We start from the raw sequence: 18,857 nt of genomic DNA, 5'->3' as shown, positions 1-18,857 counted from the left end.
GTGGTGTTTTTGTTGGCTGCTTTTAACGATTGTCTTTCTTGGGCATTTTATTAGTATTCATTATTAGTTAGGCAGAAGGTTCCACAGTGACAGCACAAGGAGTCATAATAATATCGTTTTTTTTTTTTCTTCAGTCATCGGAGGATCTGAGTGTGAAGAATTGATGGATAGACGTAGCTCTTGGGGAAACGTATTTTTTTCTTTTTTTTTTTCCTTTTTTTGGACTGTCTGGACTCTCAACAGTGAACAAAGACAGAAGTGAGAGGCTGCCGGGCTCTGACTTTATTACTCATCAGGCAGAAGGATCGGGAATAAAGACAGTCAGATAATAGCAGAGTTCAAGGCTGTGTTTGAAAAGCCGGTTTCTTCCCTTAAATAAAAGTCAATGGGGGCTGGAGAGATAGCACAGCGGGTAGGGCGTTTGCCTTGCACGCGGCCGACCCGGGTTCGATTCCCAGCATCCCATAGGGTCCCCTGAGCACCGCCAGGAGTAACTCCTGAGTGCAGAGCCAGGAGTAACCCCTGTGCATCGCTGGGTGTGACCCAAAAAAAGCAAAAAAAAAAGTCAATGGATTATATATTCCATAATGATTTCTTTCTTTGTTTCTCTGTTTGTTTCTTTGTTTCTCTGTTTGTTTCTTTGTTTCTCTGTTTGTTTCTTTGTTTCTCTGTTTGTTTCTTTGTTTCTTTGTTTGTTTCTTTGTTTCTCTGTTTGTTTCTTTGTTTGTTTCTTTGTTTCTTCCTTTCTTTCTTTTTTGTTTCTTTGTTTCTTTTCTTTCTTTCCTTTCCTTCCTTCTCTTTATTTTTTTTTTTCTTCTCTCCGACTTACAATGAAGACAGAGAGAAGCGCCCATCTCCAGGAGACAGGCGCCCAGGTCTCTTTCAGGGCCAGAAAGGCAGCTCAGTGGTTTGAACCCGTGCTTGCCATGCAAAGCCAGCATGTGGCCGGCGGGGGGGTTTGGGGGTCCGTGGCGCAGCCCACAGGAGCTCACTGTGGGGGAGGAAAGACACAGTAGTGTGGGGACGCAAGAAGGAGACGGGCATGGCCTCCCTGGCTTTTAGCACCACCCCCATTGTGTACACACACACACACACACACACACACACACAAATATCCATGTGGGTCTGATGTCAAAGGCAAAGTCCGTGAGAAAGAGCCGGGTGTCCCCACTGGACGAAGACGCAGCAGGAAGGACTTTCAGGGTGTGGTGAAGGTCTTACACACACACACACACACACACACACACACACACACACACATGCAAATATCCATGGGATCGCACGTTGATGTCGAAGTCCATGAGGAAGTCCAGTTGTATCTACTGGATGCAGACCCAGCAGGAAAGATTTTGGGGTGCGGTGATGGTGTCTCTCTCACACACACAAACACACACACACGTGCGCACACGCAAATATCCATGTGGGTCTGATGTTGAAGTCGAAGTCCGTGAGGTGTCTCCACTGGACAAAGATGCAGCAGGAAGGATTTCGGGGTGTGTTGAAGGTCTCTCTCTCTCTCACACACGTACCACACACATACACACACACACACACACAAGCAAATATTCATGCCGGTCTGATGTCCAAGGTGAAGTCCGTGAGAAAGAGCTCGGCATTCCTACTGGATGAAGACGCAGTAGGAGGGATTTGGGGCCGCGGTGAAGGTCTCAAAACACAAACATGCACATACAGACACACACATACACACACACACACACACACAATTTTCCATGGGGTCTTATCCCAGCGTTGAAGTCTGTGTGAGAAAGAGCCACATATATATATATCTACTGGACGCGGACCCAGCAGGAAGGATTTCAGGGTGCGGTGAATATCTCTCTCTCTCTCTCTCACACACACACACACACACACACACACACGCACACACAAATATCCATGTAGGCTTGATGTCCAAGGCAAAGTCCGTGAGAAAGAGTCGGGCGTCCCTGCTGGATGCAGACACAGCAGGAAGCATTTCAGGGTGCAGTGAAGTTCTCTCTCTCTCTCTCACACACACACACAGACATACACACACACACACACACACACACGTAAATATCCATGCAGGTCTGACGCCGACGTCGAAGTCCATGAGAAAGAGCCGGGCATCCCAGCTGGACACAGACCCCTGAGCCCCAAGTCCTACTGTACGGCCGACTTCCGCACACTTTCCGAAGCCAGGAGCCGAGGCAGACACCGTTCCCAAGGCAGAGCACTGACGGATGAGCAGCTGGGCCAGCAACGTCCCTCGGGCCCGTTGCAAGAAGGCGGGCGCCCGGCATCAAGATGCTGCAGGAACACAAGAAAAATGGGGCGTTTGTCTTGCACGCGGCCGACCTGGGTTCGATTCCCAGTGCCCCATAGGGTCCCCTGAGCACTGCCAGGAGTGATTCCTGAGTGCAGAGCCAGGAGGAACCCCTGTGCATCGCCGGGTGTGATCCTAAAATAAAAATAATAATAATAATAATGGTTCTGACACAGACAACTGGGACGCCCATCACTGAATCCCCGTCACTGTCAAACCCAGCCTGCAGGAAGGCTCTCACCAGCTGGGTGTATTTATTTTAGCTCTGACTTCTGTTTTGTGTTTTTGTTTGGGGGGCCAGAGGCAACACGGCTCAGGGCTGACTCCTTGCGCTGCACTCTGCTCGAGGGACCCTATATGTGGAGTGTCGGGGATCGAACCCAGGTTGGGCACGTGCGAGGTGAGCACCCGACCCACTGTACCATCGCGTCTCTCCAGCCTCCCGTCCGTTGGGACATCTGCATGACCGCAGAGACCTACTTTGCACCGCTGGCCGTGGGCGGTCGTCAAAAGTTCTCGAAGACTTCCAGATCTGTGGGGGACACGGGAGGGGCCGCCGTCCACTCGTTGTCGGGGTAGGCTTCAAAGTTGGAGCTGTCGCCCTCGCCGCACACTTTCGGCACGATAGGAGGCTGAGGGGCAGAAGGAGAAACGGAAGTTGGGCGGGTGCTGGGTGAGGACGGTGCTGCCCTATGGTAACCGACGGACGGAAATCTTTGAAGGGAACCCGAGCACGCCGGGGGTCTTGTGTGGGCCTCCAAATGTGGGCAGCTTGCAAGGAGATCCGTGAGCACGACGGAATTCACACGGCCTCCAGCAGGCTGACATTCACACACGGGGAAGAAGACGGTCCCCGAGGAAGGTCCACATACACCCACAGCCTCCACTCAATGGGTCAGAAACACCCAATGGACCAATCACCCAATGGACCAATCACCCAATGGACCAATCACACCAGTGACCACATTCATCCAATGAACCACATCCATCCAATCCTCCACCCAATGGACCACATTCACCCAATGCCTCCATCCAATGGAACACATTCACCCAATGCCTACATCCAACAGACCACATCATCCAATGCCTCCATCCAATGGACCACATTCACCCAATGCCTACATCCAACGGACCACATCATCCAATCTTCCATCCAATGGACCACATCCATCCAATCTTTCATCCAATGGACTACATCCATGCAGTCCTCCATCCAATGGACCACATCATCCAATGCCTCCATCCAATGGACCACATTCACCCAATGCCTCCATCCAATGGAACACATCCACCCAATGCCTACATCCAACGGACCACATCATCCAATCTTCCATCCAATGGACCACATCCATCCAATCCTTCATCCAATGGACTACATCCATGCAGTCCTCCATCCAACGAACCACATCATCCAATGCCTCCATCCAATGGACCACATTCACCCAATGCCTCCATCCAATGGAACACATCCACCCAATGCCTACATCCAACGGACCACATCATCCAATCTTCCATCCAATGGACCACATCCATCCAGTCCTCCATCCAAATGGACCACATAATCCAATGCCTCCATCCGAAGGACCACATCATCCAATGAAACACATTCATCCAATCCTCCATTCAATGGCCCACATCCACCAAACGGGCCATATCCATCCAATGGGCCACACCCACGTGCCAATGGACCACATCCATTCAATGCCTCCACCCAATTGATTCCTTCCACCCAGTGGATCACACTCGTCCAAAAGACCGTATCATCCAACAGAACACATCTTACCAACGGTCCACATGCATTCAGTGCTTCCACCCAATGGACCCCATCCAACTAATAGATGATATCACCCCAAAGAACCACACCTATCCAATGCCCCATATTCATCCAATAGACCATATTCGGGCTGGAGCGATAGCACAGAGGGGAGGGCGTTTGCCTTACAAGCGGCCAACATGGCCGACCTGAGTTCGATTCCTCCACCCCTCTCGGAGAGCCTGACAAGCTACCAAGAGTATCTTGCCTGCATGGCAAAGCCTGGCAAGCTCCCCCTGGTGTATTCAATATGCCAAACACAGTAACAGTTGTCACGAGGGAGACGTTACTGGGCCTGCTCGAGCAAATCGATGAACAACGGGAGGACAGTGACAGTGACAGACCATATTCATCCAGTGAACCATACTCATCCACTGGACCATATTCATCCAGTGGACCATATTCATCCAATAGCCCAAATTCATCCAATGGACCACATTCATCCTATGGACAACATTCATCCAATGGCCCAAATTCATCCAATGGACCACAACCACCCAGTGAACCACATCCACCCAATGGATTACATTCATCTAAGGGACCACATGCAACCAATAACCACATCCAACCAATGGGCCGTATCGACTCAGTGGACCAGATTACATACACGTAATGGACCATATCAACTCAGGAGGCCACATACACTCAATGCATTCACACAATGGACTCCATCCAACAGTGGACCACACCCATACAAAAGACCACATCCATCCACCAGACCACACCCACCCAAGGGACCATATCAACTCAGGGGGCCACGCACACTCAATGCATCCACCCAATGAACCCCATCCATCCTTTGGACCATACTCATCCAATAGACCACATCCATCCACCAGATCACAATCAACCAATGGACCACATCAATCCAACGCCCCCACCCAAATGACCACATGTGCCCAGTGGAACACAGTCACTCCATGCCTCTGTCCGACAGAACACATCCACTCAATGCCTCAACCCAGTAGCGTATATCCATCCAATGGGCCACACCATTCACCAATGGACCGCATCCTTTTAATGCCCCCACCCAGTGGACCACATCCAACCAATGGACCACGTCCACTCAATAACTCCTCCCAATGGACCACATCCACCCAATGACTCCATCCAATGAAGCCCATCCATTCAACGGACCACATTCATCAACCCCGTCTCACCCAGTGGACCGCCCCTGAGAAGAAACAGAGCTTTCTAACCTTCATCTTTCTCTGTGGGACGGCCTCCCAATCCACCGTTCTGAACCACCGATGCCGTTTGATGTCATCAGCCCCATTCTGCAAAAGAAACAGACCTATGACTTATGAGCTGCGGGGGAGGAGGCAGGCTGGGATGGAGAAGGGGTCACTGAGTCAGTGAGGGTTGGAGGGGTCGCTCGGGATAAGAGATGTGTGCTGAAAGTAGATCAAGGACCCAACGGGATGACCTTTCCGTGTCTGTACTGCTAACCATAATGCCCCAAAACAGAGAGGATGGGGGAAATTGTCTGCCATGGAGGCAGGGGGAGGGGTGGGATCGGGGGGTATATTGGGGACATTGGTGGTGGAAAATGGGCACTGACTGGGATGAGTGTTGGATCATTGTATGACTGAAACTCAAGCATGAAAGCTTGTAACTGTGTCTCATGGTGATTCAATAAAAGAAATTTTAAAAAATTTAAAAAATTGAAGCGACAGGCTTTGTCAGGGACAGGGGTTCAGGAGGAAAGCAAACATCGAACACTCAAGATTCTCCCTGCCTTCGTTCGTCTCGATAGCCACGGGTCAGACTGAGGTATTCGGGCCTCTCGCTCCGGAGCGTGAGAAACTATGGGAGGTGGAAGTCATCTTGTGTTTCATTGGCTGCCTGCAGAACGGCCACCAAAGCATCGTCTTGTATGGGCGGGACCCAAGAGGAAGAACCATGACAATTCAGATGCCTCCGCTAGCGCCCAGAGGACCTGGGATGAGATCCGAGGGTACCACCTGTTTAAATGTTGGCCATTTTCATTGGTTTCTGTCTAATCAGAGGACAGACCATGGAAATTTGGGCTTGAACTATCGATGCCAGCCCCTCCACGTGGCCCACTTTGGGGGGAAGTCACCTGAGGCTGAACATGATTCTGTTCTTTGTTAGAGCTGCATACTATCCTGTTATCCAGGTTGCCTGTAGCCAGGATGAGTGACATCATCCCACAGTGCCCTCTCTGCCTGGGGTCTGTGTGTCTGTGTGTGCTTCTGCACACGGACATATCCGTGGTCTACACCTCGGGGAGAATCCCCACTCCCCACCCAGAGGGAGCTGGACACACACACACACACACACACACACACACACACACACACTGACCTTCATGCTTCCGAGCCTCCTGGTTCTGTCCACTACCAGCAACTTCCGGACGAGATCTCTACTCAGCGGGGAGGAGAGAGAAGGCAGACAGGTGGTCAGGGGCCAGGGGCCATCAGCCGGCAACCGAGTCCCTCATGGAACCCCTGAAGCGAGTGGGGCAAGTACAGATGGCTGGAGAGATGGGGTCTTGCTTTTTAAAAATATTGCAATGAGGGGCTGGAGCGATAGCACAACGGGTAGGGCGTTTGCCTTGCACGCGGCCGACCTGGGTTCGATTCCCAGCATCCCCTAGGGTCCCCCGAGCACCGCCAGGAGTAATTCCTGAGTGCATGAGCCAGGAGGAAGGATCTGTGCATTGCCAGGTGTAACCCAAAAAGCAAAAAAAGAAAAAAAAAATGGCAATGATTTAGGGTTTTATTGACTGCATATTTACAGTCCTGTTAATGATGGTTTCTCACAGAAATGTGTCCCAACAACACAGTCATCACTTAAGGAGCCTTAGAATTTCTGGAGGTGATGTTTTGAAGAAACATCAAGAACATCAAAGAAATAGCTAAGAGGACGAAGAACCTCTGGCTCTGGGCACATCTCTTTGATTCCACTGTTCTTCCTGCATTAATATATGCCTCAGAGACCTGGTCCCTACGCAAACAGGATGAGAACGCTATTCGGGTCTCCCAAAGAGGAATCGAAAGAGCTATGCTTGGAGGATCACAGTTCACTCAAATGAGAGGTAGAATCCGGAGTTCCGACATCCGTCGACGATCAAGAATCAGGGATGCTGTCTCATTTGCCAAGGAGTCGAAAATCAGATGGGCTGGTCACGTGATGAGATTTAAAGACGACCGCTGGACTAGAGCTGTTACCGACTGGATCCCACGGGATGTCAAAAGACCGCGTGGCCGCCCACCTACCAGATGGTCAGACTTCTTCGTCAAGATCATGAACGATCGGTTTGAGGCTCTTCATGTTCCCAGAGTGAACAGATGCCATTGGGCGACACTAGCACGCGACAGGGACAAATGGAGACGTTACTGGCGCCCGTTCGAGCAAATCGACGACTAACGGGAAGTTAAGTGATTAAGTGATGTTTTGAAAACTTGAGTTTTAGATACTTAAAAGGCCAGCTTTGTTTTTTTTTCCACACGCCTTTGCTTGGCATACATAATTTAGATTTGTGATAGGCGTGAGCTGTAAATACTGCAAAGTTCAATATATATATATATATATATATATATATATTCCGTTAAGCCTTTTTTGAAATTTATAAATCCACCAGCAGACGAACAAGCAAAGACAATCCCCCTGCAAGAACCCCCATATCCCTCCGTCTCATGCCCACAGCCCCAGACTCAGATTTCTAACGCTGTGTCGTCTTTGGCCCTTGGTTGCTCCCTGGGTCTGTGTGCGTGTGTGTGTGTGTGTGTGTGTTTACATCCCACACGACAGATTATTTTGTCTGTCCTTCTCTCCTTCTGGCTGACGTCACTCAGCACAATCTCTGTTCATTCCATCCATGCGGTTGCAAACTTCACAATTTTGTCATTCGTAGTATTCCGCTCTGCGACGACTCCTCCATCCTCGTATCCACTGTTGTGCACGCGGGCTGTTTCCGTCTCTTGCCTATTGTACTGAGCGCACAACGGACATCAGTGAGGACCAATTCTGGAGAATCAGTGTTTCTCTCTTCGGGGGAGAGAAGCCCGGCAGTGACACGGCTGGGTGAGCTTTCTGCCTGTTCTTTGGAGTTGTCATTATGTTGCCTTCGTGGAGGGCAAAGCAGATGACATGCCCTGGGGTGAGGCTCCTGGGATCCCAGGGTCCCACCACCTCTAGCTACTTCTTGATTTCCCCATCGGGGCCATCAACTCGAGGACGTCAGGTTATGTCACTGTGATTCCAACTTGCGTTTCCCTAATCACAAGTGACGATGGGAACTTGTCCATTTGTCCACATACCTATCGGCCACGTATGTGTGTCTTCTTTGGACATGGATGAGAGACGAGTTTCCTTCCCTTCCTTCACTCCCTCTATTCACTCCTTTCTTCTTTTTCTCCATTTCCTCCTTCTCCAGTTTTCCTCCCTTTTCTTCCTCCTCGCCTTCATTCCCTCCCTCTATTCCCTCCATCCTTTCTTCTCTCTCTTCCTTTCCTCTCTTTCTTTCCATCCTTCCTCCTTTCTTACTCAACTTTTGTTTTCGCAGATTTCAAAATTCAGTGGCACCTTTGGGTGTCCTCCTTCCCCCCAAAAAAGCACTGGTTTGAAAAACAGGCCCCTTGAAACTGCCACATGCAGGAGGAATGTCTCATCAAACACTTCCCTGTCCTTCTGGAAGTTTCCGGATGCCTTGCTATGATTCACCCACCCAGCATCTCAAAAACAGGAGAGAAAAAGAAACTCGGGTCTACCCAGTGGACGTGCTTCACAATCATGGAATGGTGGACTACCGTCCAGAGAAATAATCTCACCAAGATACATTAGCCAGAGTCTCTTTGCAAAGAGCTGCTGATTTTTGGATGCATAACAAGAGACTAGAAGAGTAGGAGAATGACAATATCTTTCTGGTTTTGGGTGGGCAGGAGGGAAAAACACAATGACCGCCCAACCAGTATTCTTATCATTGTATGTCTGCATGATTTCTGTTCTTTGTCAGAGCTGCATAGTACTCCGCTGTGCATGCAGAACTGCTTTATGCATCTGTAGTTGGACATCTGGATTGTTTCCATATACTTATCATCAGATGTTGGCTCGGTTCAATCCTTTTGAAAGTCGCACTGAAAATAAAAGACCCAGCATGATCTTCTCTGGTTCTATCCATGCTGTGCCCAAGTGCATGATTCTGTTCTTTGTTAGAGCTGCATAGTATTCCGTCATCCAGTTTTCCCACAACTTCTCGATCTATTCATCCCACATTGGGCATTTGGGGCGTTCCCGTATCTTGGCTATTGTGCTATGCGCAGTGATGAACACAGATGCACCGTGGAGAGTTTTGGGTCATTTACAGCCAGGTGGACGGAACCGATTTCCCTCAGATTGAGGGAAGCCAGTCAGGAGAAGAGGGACAAATGCAGGAGGATCTCACAAAGGGGTGAAGTTAGAGCTACACAGCCAGGGAGGAACAAGTGGCCAATGGTTGTGGAGCATGGTGACGGGCACTGGAGCAGACAAGACCCGACCTTGCAAAGCCGCCCAGAAGGGAAGCCTCACAGAAGGGAGTATCTGGCCCAAGTTGGCAAGAACAGGGAGTCAGTCAGCACCAAGTGTCCGGCCTTGAGCCTCACTCGACCTCCTAGTCACAGGCGCCAAAGACACAGAAACTGTGTCACGTGCGCTGAGCAGGTCATCCGAACTGCATCATCTAGCCTGGGTTGGGACTGGACCAGGACAGAGCAGAGTAGGAGACCTCACAGGCCCATCATGCTGAACTTGATGGGATTGGACCTTCCTGTACGTCGAGACCCTCTATCAAACAAACGTGTGTGTTTGGCAATAAAGTCAACAACCATCAGCTGTTCCCGGAGGGGGTTTCTTTGCGATTCCATCATCCTTTGCCCCACGTCTGCTCGGACCCAGTGTGCAACGTGCCTGGGCATGTTGGGGAAAACTGTTCCCCACTAAACGGTGACCCACCGGGAGAAATGAGTTGGGAGAACAGTTAAGAGAGAGGCATGTTGACTCCTCGGTTGCAAACCACAACACCCTCAAGGAAAGAGAGAGCACAAGGGAATGCCCTGCCACAGAGGCAGGGTGGGATGGGGGAGATGGGGGTGGGAGGGATACTGGGATCATTGGTGGTGGTGGAGAATGGGCAGTGGTGGAGGGATGGGTACTCGATCATTGTAGAACTGAAAACCAAGCACGAACGTTTGTAAGTCTACAACTGTACCTCATGGTGTTTCACTATCAGTATCACTATCATTGTCACCCCATTGTTCATCACTTTGCTCGAACAGGCACCAGTAACGTCTCCATTCATCCCTGTCACTTGCTAGTGTAGCCCGATGGCATATTGGGGGCTCTTTCAGGGTCAGGGGAATGAGGACCATCATTGTGACTGTTTTTGGCATATTGAGTACGCCACGGGTAGCTTGCCAGGCTCTGCTGTGTGGGCGGGATACTCTCGGTAGCTTGCCGGGCTCTCCGAGAGGGATGGAGGCTTTGGGGGCGGCCTCTAATCACCTTTACAGGTGTTCCCAGTCAGGAATTTATGCGGGCAGGAAACTCTTGGTAGCCTGCTGGGTTCTCTAAGAGTGAGAACTAGACAATAAGAGGTCATTTCACTAATTAAAAAATTTTTATTTAGCGATGTGGAGTGATAGTACAGTGGTAGGGCGTTTGCCTTGCACGCAGCCAATGTGGCCGACCCGAGTTCGATTCCTCCGCCCCTCTTGGAGAGCCCGGCAAGCTACCGAGAGTAACTCGCCCGCACGGCAGAGCCTGGCAAGCTCCCCGTGACATATTCGATATGCCAGACACAGTAACAACAAAGTCTCCAATGGAGACGTTACTGGGCCCGCTCGAGCAAATCGATGAACAATGGGAGGACAATTCTCAATTCACTAATTAAAAAAAAATTTTTAAAAAGATGAAAATTGGATGCTGTGATACCATTGTACTGCTTGTGATAAGAATACTTGGTAATGCACGGGGTGCTGAAGAAAGACCGTTATGTTAAGAAACGATTTTTAAAAAATAAATGAAATTGTTCATCTCCTATATTTTTTCTTTTTTTGGGTCACACCTGGCAACGGACAGGGGTTTCTCCTGGCTCTGCACTCAGGAATTAGCCCTGGTGGTGCTCAGGGGACCGTATGGGATGCTGGGAATAGAACCTGGGTTGGCCGCGTGCAAGGCAAATGCCCTACCCGCTGTGCTATTGCTCCAGCCCTGTTCATCTCCTATTTCACAGCCAAAAAAAGAAAAAGAGAGAGAGGCATGTTGAGATCTGTGGAATGTGGGGTTGGAACAAGGAATGACAGACCTGGGAATCCACCGATAATGGTGCTGTCAATTGCAGACCCTCAATCAATAAAAACATGAAAAATAAGTAAATAAGTAAAACAGGGGATACGCCAAGCCCTGCCCCACCCCTCGAAAACACAAAAGGGACGTCAACATTCACCCCCCGTTCCCGTGAAAGAATAAGAACGTGTGTGCTCACTTGACGGTGAAGTCCAAATGTCTGGGGAAATCTATTTTGCCCGCGAGGATTTTCTGATAGATGCCAAAGGGGTTGTCATCGAAGAAGGGAGGAAACCTATGAGAGAAAACAGTCCCGTCTTCAGGGGCAAGAAAATGTGGAGCATGAGGGGCTCAGTGGCGACCATTTCAGAAGAAGGAATCCAAGCAATCCATTCTTTTTTTAAATTTTGCTTTTTGGGTCATACCTGGCGATATGGCCAACATGGCCGACCCGAGTTCGATTCCTCCGCCCCTCTCGGAGAGCCCGGCAAGCTACCGAGAGTATTCGATATGCCAGACACAGTAACAACAAAGTCTCCAATGGAGACGTTACTGGGCCCGCTCGAGCAAATCGATGATCAACGGGAGGGGCCTCTACTACCTGGCGATACACAGGGGTGACTCCTGGCTCTGCACTCAGGATTGACTCCTGGCGGTGCTCAGGGAACCCTATGGGATGCTGGGAATCGAACCCGGGTTGGCCGCGTGCAAGGCAAACGCCCTCCCCGCTGGGCTATCTCTCCAGCCCCAGAAGGAATCTATTCTTAGACCAACGCCCTGCAGTGGTTTGGAGATTTTCTGGACCCGTGATCCAAAGCATGACTGTCGCTTCTCCATTGCCTGTAGGAAATCAGACCCTCTAACTGAAAAAAATAAGGATGCGCTGTGTCCCTAGGGAAAAGAGCTTAGGTCTCAGAATTTTGAAATGGGTCTGGGAGTATACCTCCAGGGCCCCAAAACACACAGTCAAAATACCATCTGCACGCCTATGTTCATTGCAGCACTGTTCACCAGAGCCAGAATCTGGAAACAACCCAAGTTCCCAAAGAAAAGATGACTGCATAAAGGGACGATGGTACAACTTACACAACAGAACACTACACAGTTGTAGGAGAAATGAAGTCATAAAGTTTCCTAGCCCAGAGGGCTGGAGCGATAGCCCAGTGGGTAGTGCATTTGCCTTGCCTGCGGCAGACCTGGCCAACCCAGGTTCGATTCCTCCGCCCCTCTCGGAGAGCCTGGCAAGCTCCCGAGAGTATCTTGCCCACACGGCAGAGCCTGGCAAGCTCCCCGTGACATATTCGATATGCCAAACACAGTAACAACAAAGTCTCCAATGGAGACGTTACTGGGCCCGCTCGAGCAGATCGATGAACAATGGGAGGACAGTGCGACAGTGCTATAAGTGGACAGACAGGGAATAATTACACTCATTTGTGGAATATGAAAAAACAAATCACAGAATGAGACTAATTCCCAAGGACAGTGGAAACAAGGGCCAGGAGGATGGATCCGCAGTTGGAAGCCTGTCTCCAGGGCTGGGGGAGAAGGCAGGTGGGATAGACGAGGGATCACTGTGGCCATGATAGTTGGAAACGGTCACTCTGGACAAGAACTGAGTGCTGAAAGGAGGTAGAGGGATACGCATGAGAACCTTTCGATATCTGTTTGCGAACCATAACACCCATGGGGTCGGGGGAGAGAGAGAGAGAGAGAGAGAGAGAGAGACAGACAGACAGACAGACAGACAGACAGAGACAGAGACAGAGACAGAGAGACAGAGAGAGAGAAAGAGACAGACACAGACACAGACACAGACATAGAGGAGAGAGAGAGACAGAGAAAGAGACAGAGACAGACAGAGAGGAGAGAGACAGAGACAGAGACGGAGACAGAGACAGAGACAGACAGAGAGGAGAGAGAGAGAGATAGAGAGAAGAAAAGTGTCTGCCATATAAACAAACAGGCGGAAGGTAGGAGAGAAACTGAGGACATTGGTTCGTTGGTGGTGAAAAATGTGGACTGGTGAAGGGACGGATGTTGGAACATTGTATGACAGAAACCCAACTATGAAGATCTCTGTAACTGCGTCTCTGATGGTGATTCAATTTTTTTTAAAAAAAAAAAGAATGAAAAGGAAGAAAAGAAAGAAAAAGGAAAGGAAGAAAGAAAAGGAAAGAAAGAAAGAAAGAGAAAGAAAGAAAAGGAAGAAAGAAAGAAAGAAAGAAAGAAAGAAAGGAGGAAAGAAAGAGAAAGGAATAAAGGAAGAAAGAAAAAGAAGAAAGGAAGAAAGAAAGAAAAAGAAAGGAAGAAAAAGGAAGAAAGAAAGAGAAAGGAAAGGAATAAAGGAAGAAAGAAAAAAGGAAGAAAGAAAGGAAAGGAAGAAAGGAAGAAAGGAAAAGGAAGAAAGAAAGAGAAAGGAAAGAAAGGAAGAGAAAGGAAGAAAAAGGAAGAAAGAAAGAGAAAGGAAAGAAAGAGAAAGAAAGGAAAGAAAGGAAGAGAAAGGAAGAAAAAGGAAGAAAGAAAGAGAAAAAGAAAGAAAGAAAGAAAGAAGAGATAAGAGGACAAAGGAAAGTGTGCCCAACATAGCACAGCATCAAGGGTCACTGCGGGCCTTTTTAGATGCCGTCGGTTGTTTGCGTCAATACCACGCCCTCTGCTCTGCATGGACCCATCAATGTGGACGTGGAAACTCAAGGGTCCTCAACGCGTCTGTCAATGAAAAACACCACAGCTCAGGGGCTGGAGCACCAGCGGGGAGGGCGTTTGCCTTGTACGCGGCCGACCCGGGTTCCATCCCAGCATCGCATAGGGTCCCCCGAGCACCGCCAGGAGTCATTCCTGCGTGCAGAGCCAGGAGTCAGCCCTGAGCATCGCTGGGTGTGACCCAAAAAGCAAAAAACGAAAAACCAAAAAACGCACAGTTCACATGCAGTTCGGGGAGCAACGTGGTCCTGCATGAATGACCATCCTGTGAGGCCAGGGGGGACTGTCCCGGCGGCCGTAACGCTTGGACAGTCCATGAGCATTTGTGTGCCTCGTTCTGGGTGACTGATATCTGTCGGGCGTGGGTCGGAGGTGCCCATCTGGTGTTGGCTGTTAGATGTTAGACGTCTCTGTCAGACAACGGTCTCCGTTTGTTCTCTGTAACCAACCTAAGTGGCATCCAACGGGCTCGGGAGATGATTGGAGGGAGGGAAGGGAAGCTGATGGTTGAATCCGAGGGCTGCTTCGGCTTTGCGGGCACTCTCTCTCCCTCCTTCCTCTGTCCCCTCCCTCCCTCCTTCCTTCCCTCCTTCCCTCCCTCTCTCTCTCCCTCCCTTCCTTCCTCCCTCCATTCCTCCCTCTCTCCCTTCCTCCCTTCCTCTCTCTCTCTCTCTCTCTCTCTCTCTCTGCGTGTGTGTAGTGTTGGGGAGAGACTTATGTAGCCCAGAGCATGTCGGAAGCCAAGGCTCATGTCTCTGCACACTAACTGCATCTCCAAGGAGGTGAGATTTACCCCAAGGCGGCTTCCCACCAAGGCAACCCCTCCCCACCGCCCACTGCATCCCGGTTTGTGATCTGCAAAACTTCTATTTCCAAAAGGCGTATGTAAAGAGACAGAAGGTGAGATTGCAGGCTGGAGGGATAGCACAGTGGGGAGGGCGTTGGCCTGGCATGCGCGGCCGACCCGGGTTCGACTCCCAGCATCCCATAGGGTCCCCCGAGCACCGCCAGGAGGGATTCCTGAGTGCAGAGCCAGGAGTAACCCCTGAAGGAACCCCTGAGCATCACCCAGTGTGACCTAAAAAGCAAAAAAGAAAAAAAGAAGAAGAAAAAGAAGAGGAGGAGGAGAAGAGAAAAAGGAGGAGGGGGGAGGAAGAGAAGAAGGAGGAGGAGGAAGAGGAAGACGATTCCCCATCTCGTGATAAATACACAGATATTCCTCGTTCTATTTTCATCTTTCCAACATGGGACCCTCAGCACCACCTCCTGGTACCCTCCGGGAACTAGACCTTCAAGTCCAAAACAGAAGGAGAAGGGACTATTGTTCCCGGAATCCAGACTCGTGGATGGTGTCCAAGCTCAGCGTGGCCCACAGACGCAGCAGGTAGAAATGGGGTCTTCACAAAAGGCAGCTCAGATAGAGACGGGACCACCAAGTAAAGGGTGCTGGGAGGGCCCACTCGGGATGGGAGATGCGTCCTGAAAATAGACTATAGGCCGAACACAATGGCCACAGAGGCAGGGTGGGCTGGGGGGGTATGGGGGGTGGGAGGGATACTGGGATCCTTGGTGGTGGGAAATGGGCACTGGTCGAAGGATGGGTACTCGATCATTGTATAACTGAAACCCAAGCACAAAAATTCATAAGTCTACAACTGTACCTCAGGGCGATTCACTAATAAAAATTGAAAAAAAAAAAAGGCAATAATGACAAAATAAAACAATAAAAATTTGAAAAAAAGAAGAAAGAAATGGGGTCTCCACTAAGGGAGCTCTGTCCTATAAACTTACTGGGGAATGAATCTTTGCAGGCGGGGGGCCTCCCTGCCTGCCCCAGAGTCCTGCCCAGAGAGAGACAAAGGAAACTCAGACCTAGAGGGGAAATCCGGGGCAGACGAAGACAGAGACAGGAAGGACGCAGCCCTGGAGTAGCCGAGAGCCTGGACAGGGAGTCAGCCTGGGACTCCAGAGAACAGAGTTGCAGGATGCATAGGGTGGATTCTTGGTATCTGGAGCCACCGTGTGGTCACTTGCTCTGAGCACGGCAGCAAACCAGCATCCACACGGCCCCCAAGTCCCCTGCACGTCCCCCAGGGATCACAAGAGAAGGTCAGCGTGTTATTCAGGGGCCATCCATGTGCTCACTTCGGAGAGTCCCACTGGTGGCGTCTGCACCCACTGGGTGTCACTCGAGTGTGAAACGTGATGGGCAAAAAATGGACGAGGGACACTCAGAAACTCATGACTCCTTCCAGCTAACGCCTCCCCACAGACACTTCCTGTGATGTAGTATCGTTCTCTTCAGAGCTCGGGTGGGACCTTGAGCTGGGGACCTTGGGCCTCAGGATTCCAGCACCGGGGAAAAGGAACTGCCATGAACAGAGATGAAGTCATAAAATCTGCTTATAAGTGGAGGGACATGGAGAGTCTCATGCTGAGTGAACTGAGTCAGAAGGAGAAGGACAGACATAGAAGGAACTGTGTTCATTGGTGGAATGTAAAATAACATGATAGAAGACGGACACCCCAGGACAGTAGAGACAAGGGTCAGGAGGATTGCTCCATGGTTGGAAGCCGCCTCATGAGGTGGGGGAGAAGGCAGCTGGGATGGAGAAGGGGTCACTGAGTCAGTGAGGGTGGGAGGGACTGCTCGGGATGGGAGATGTATGCTGAGAATAGATAAAAAAAACCAAATGTGATGTGTATTGGATCTGTATTGATCTGTATTGATCTCAGTGTCTGAATTGCAAACCTTGATGCGCCAAAGTCGAGAGACAGAGAGGATGGGGGAGATTGTCTGCCATGGAGGCAGGGGGAGGGGTGGGATGGGGGGGACACTGGGGACATTGGTGGTGGGGAATGGGCACTGGTGGAGCTGAGTTCAAGGTACATGATGGTCTTTCAGTAGCTGTACTGCAAAGCACAATGCCCAAAGCAGAGAGGGATGTGTGTGTGTGTGTGTGTGTGTGTGTGTGTGTGTGTGAAAGAGAGAGAGAGAGCAAAAAGGACGAGGAGGAAGAGGAAGAGGAGAAAGAGGAGAAAGAGAAGGAGGAGGAGGAGGAGGAGGAGGAGGAGGAAGAGGAGAAAGAGGAGGAGGAGGAAGAGGAGGAGAAAGAGATGAAAGAGGAGGAGGAGGAGGAGGAAGAGGAGGAGGAGGAGGAGGAGGAAGAGGAGGAGGAGGAGGAGGAGGAGGAGGAGGAGGAGGAGGAGGAGGAGGAGGAATGCGCCGGCTATACAGACAGACTGGGTTAGGATGGGGTGATGGGAGGAAACTTGGGGACCCCGGTGGTGGGAAATGTGCCCTGGTTGTTGGAACACTGTACGACTGTAACCCAACTATGAACAACTCTGTAACTGTGTATCTCATGGTGATTCAATTAAAAAATATATTTTTGTGGAAAAAGATAAAAGAAAATGCACCCGCATCAGAGAAAAAGCACCAGTGCTTAAGACCCTTGCCTTGCATGCAGAAAATCGTCCAGCCCCCTAGACGGTTCCCTGAGCACGGTCAGGAGAGAATGAATCCTGAGTGCAGAGCCAGGAAGAAGCTCCCAGCACTGCCGTGTGTGGACCCCAAAACAGAGAATAAAACGCAAAGAGGAGTTGGCCGTCACTTTGACTCTCCCCGTGCTGTGAGCCCGGGCCTGGTGCCCACCACACTCTCTCATCCCTGTGTCGTGTTTCTGAAATGGGATCCGTTGGCAAAGGCTGAGAAGCATGACAAGAAGGACGGGAAGTTCCTTGAGTTTGAAATCACTGCGATCCAGGGTTCTATGATGTGCGGGCAAGGCTGCCCTCTACTGGTCAAGACGGGTTCTAGTGCTGCCGTGGACACTGGCACTTTTTTTTGGTACGTGTTGTGGGTCCCTTGGGGGCTATTCCAAAGAGTGGAATTTCTGGGTCAAGTAGACAACTGAAGCCCCACACATGAATGGGTGGAGGAAGGGAGGGAGGGATGAATTAGAAGGGCTGGAGCGATAGCACAGCGGTATGGCGTTTGCCTTACAAGCGTTACAAGCGGCCAACATGGCCGACCCGAGTTCGATTCCTCCGCCCCTCTCGGAGAGCCCGGCAAGCTACCGAGAGTATTCGATATGCCAGACACAGTAACAACAAAGTCTCCAATGGAGACGTTACTGGGCCCACTCGAGCAAATCGATGATCAACGGGAGGGCCTTTACCTTTACAGAGGGATGCAGAGGGAGGGATGGAGAGATAGAGGGAGGAACTGATGGTCAGAGGGATGGAGGGATGGAGGGATGGACACGTGGATAAAGGAATGTATAGATGGTGGATAGAGGGATGAATGGAAGGATGGAGAGATGCAGGGAGGGTGGATATATGGATGAAAGCATGACTAGAGGAATGTACGGATGGATGGATAGAAGGAGGGATGGAGGGAGGGATAAATGGATAGAGGATGGATGGATGGAAAGATGGAAAGATGGAAGGATGGATGAGGGATGGATGGAGGGATGGAGGGATAGATGAATGGATAATGCATGGATAAAGAAATGTATGGATGGATGATGGAGGGAAGGAGGGAGGGATGGATGGAGGGATGGAGGGAGGGTGGACAGATGAATTCATGCATGAATAGAGGAATGTATAGACGGATGGATGGATGGATGGATGGATAGGAGAGATGAAGGAAGAGATGTATGATAGAAGATGTATAGATGGATGGATGGATGGAAAGATGGAGGGATGGGTGAGGGATGGATAGATGGAAGGATGGATAGA

General features: G+C 50.3%; 1 protein-coding gene across 1 annotated transcript in view; it reads right to left on the bottom strand.

The window, feature by feature from the left end:
- Positions 1-2,190: 2,190 nt before the first annotated feature.
- PRKX (protein kinase cAMP-dependent X-linked catalytic subunit) overlaps positions 2,191-18,857 on the bottom strand; it is a gene marked incomplete at its 5' end in the record, with an annotated part of 90,884 nt that continues 74,217 nt past the window's right edge. Inside the window, 5 exons of the mRNA XM_056109613.1 lie at positions 2,191-2,289; positions 2,786-2,937; positions 5,318-5,395; positions 6,447-6,504; positions 11,608-11,703. Of these exons, the coding sequence (XP_055965588.1) occupies positions 2,812-2,937; positions 5,318-5,395; positions 6,447-6,504; positions 11,608-11,703 (358 nt within the window). The remainder of the gene's footprint in view (positions 2,290-2,785; positions 2,938-5,317; positions 5,396-6,446; positions 6,505-11,607; positions 11,704-18,857) is intronic.

This window comes from Sorex fumeus, unplaced genomic scaffold (assembly GCF_029834395.1).
Source record: "Sorex fumeus unplaced genomic scaffold, SorFum_2.1 ptg000331l, whole genome shotgun sequence".
NCBI classification, from domain to species: Eukaryota; Metazoa; Chordata; class Mammalia; order Eulipotyphla; family Soricidae; genus Sorex; species Sorex fumeus.
The sequence above is the reverse complement of the archived record's forward strand: the minus strand, read 5'-3'. Positions and strand labels throughout refer to the sequence as shown.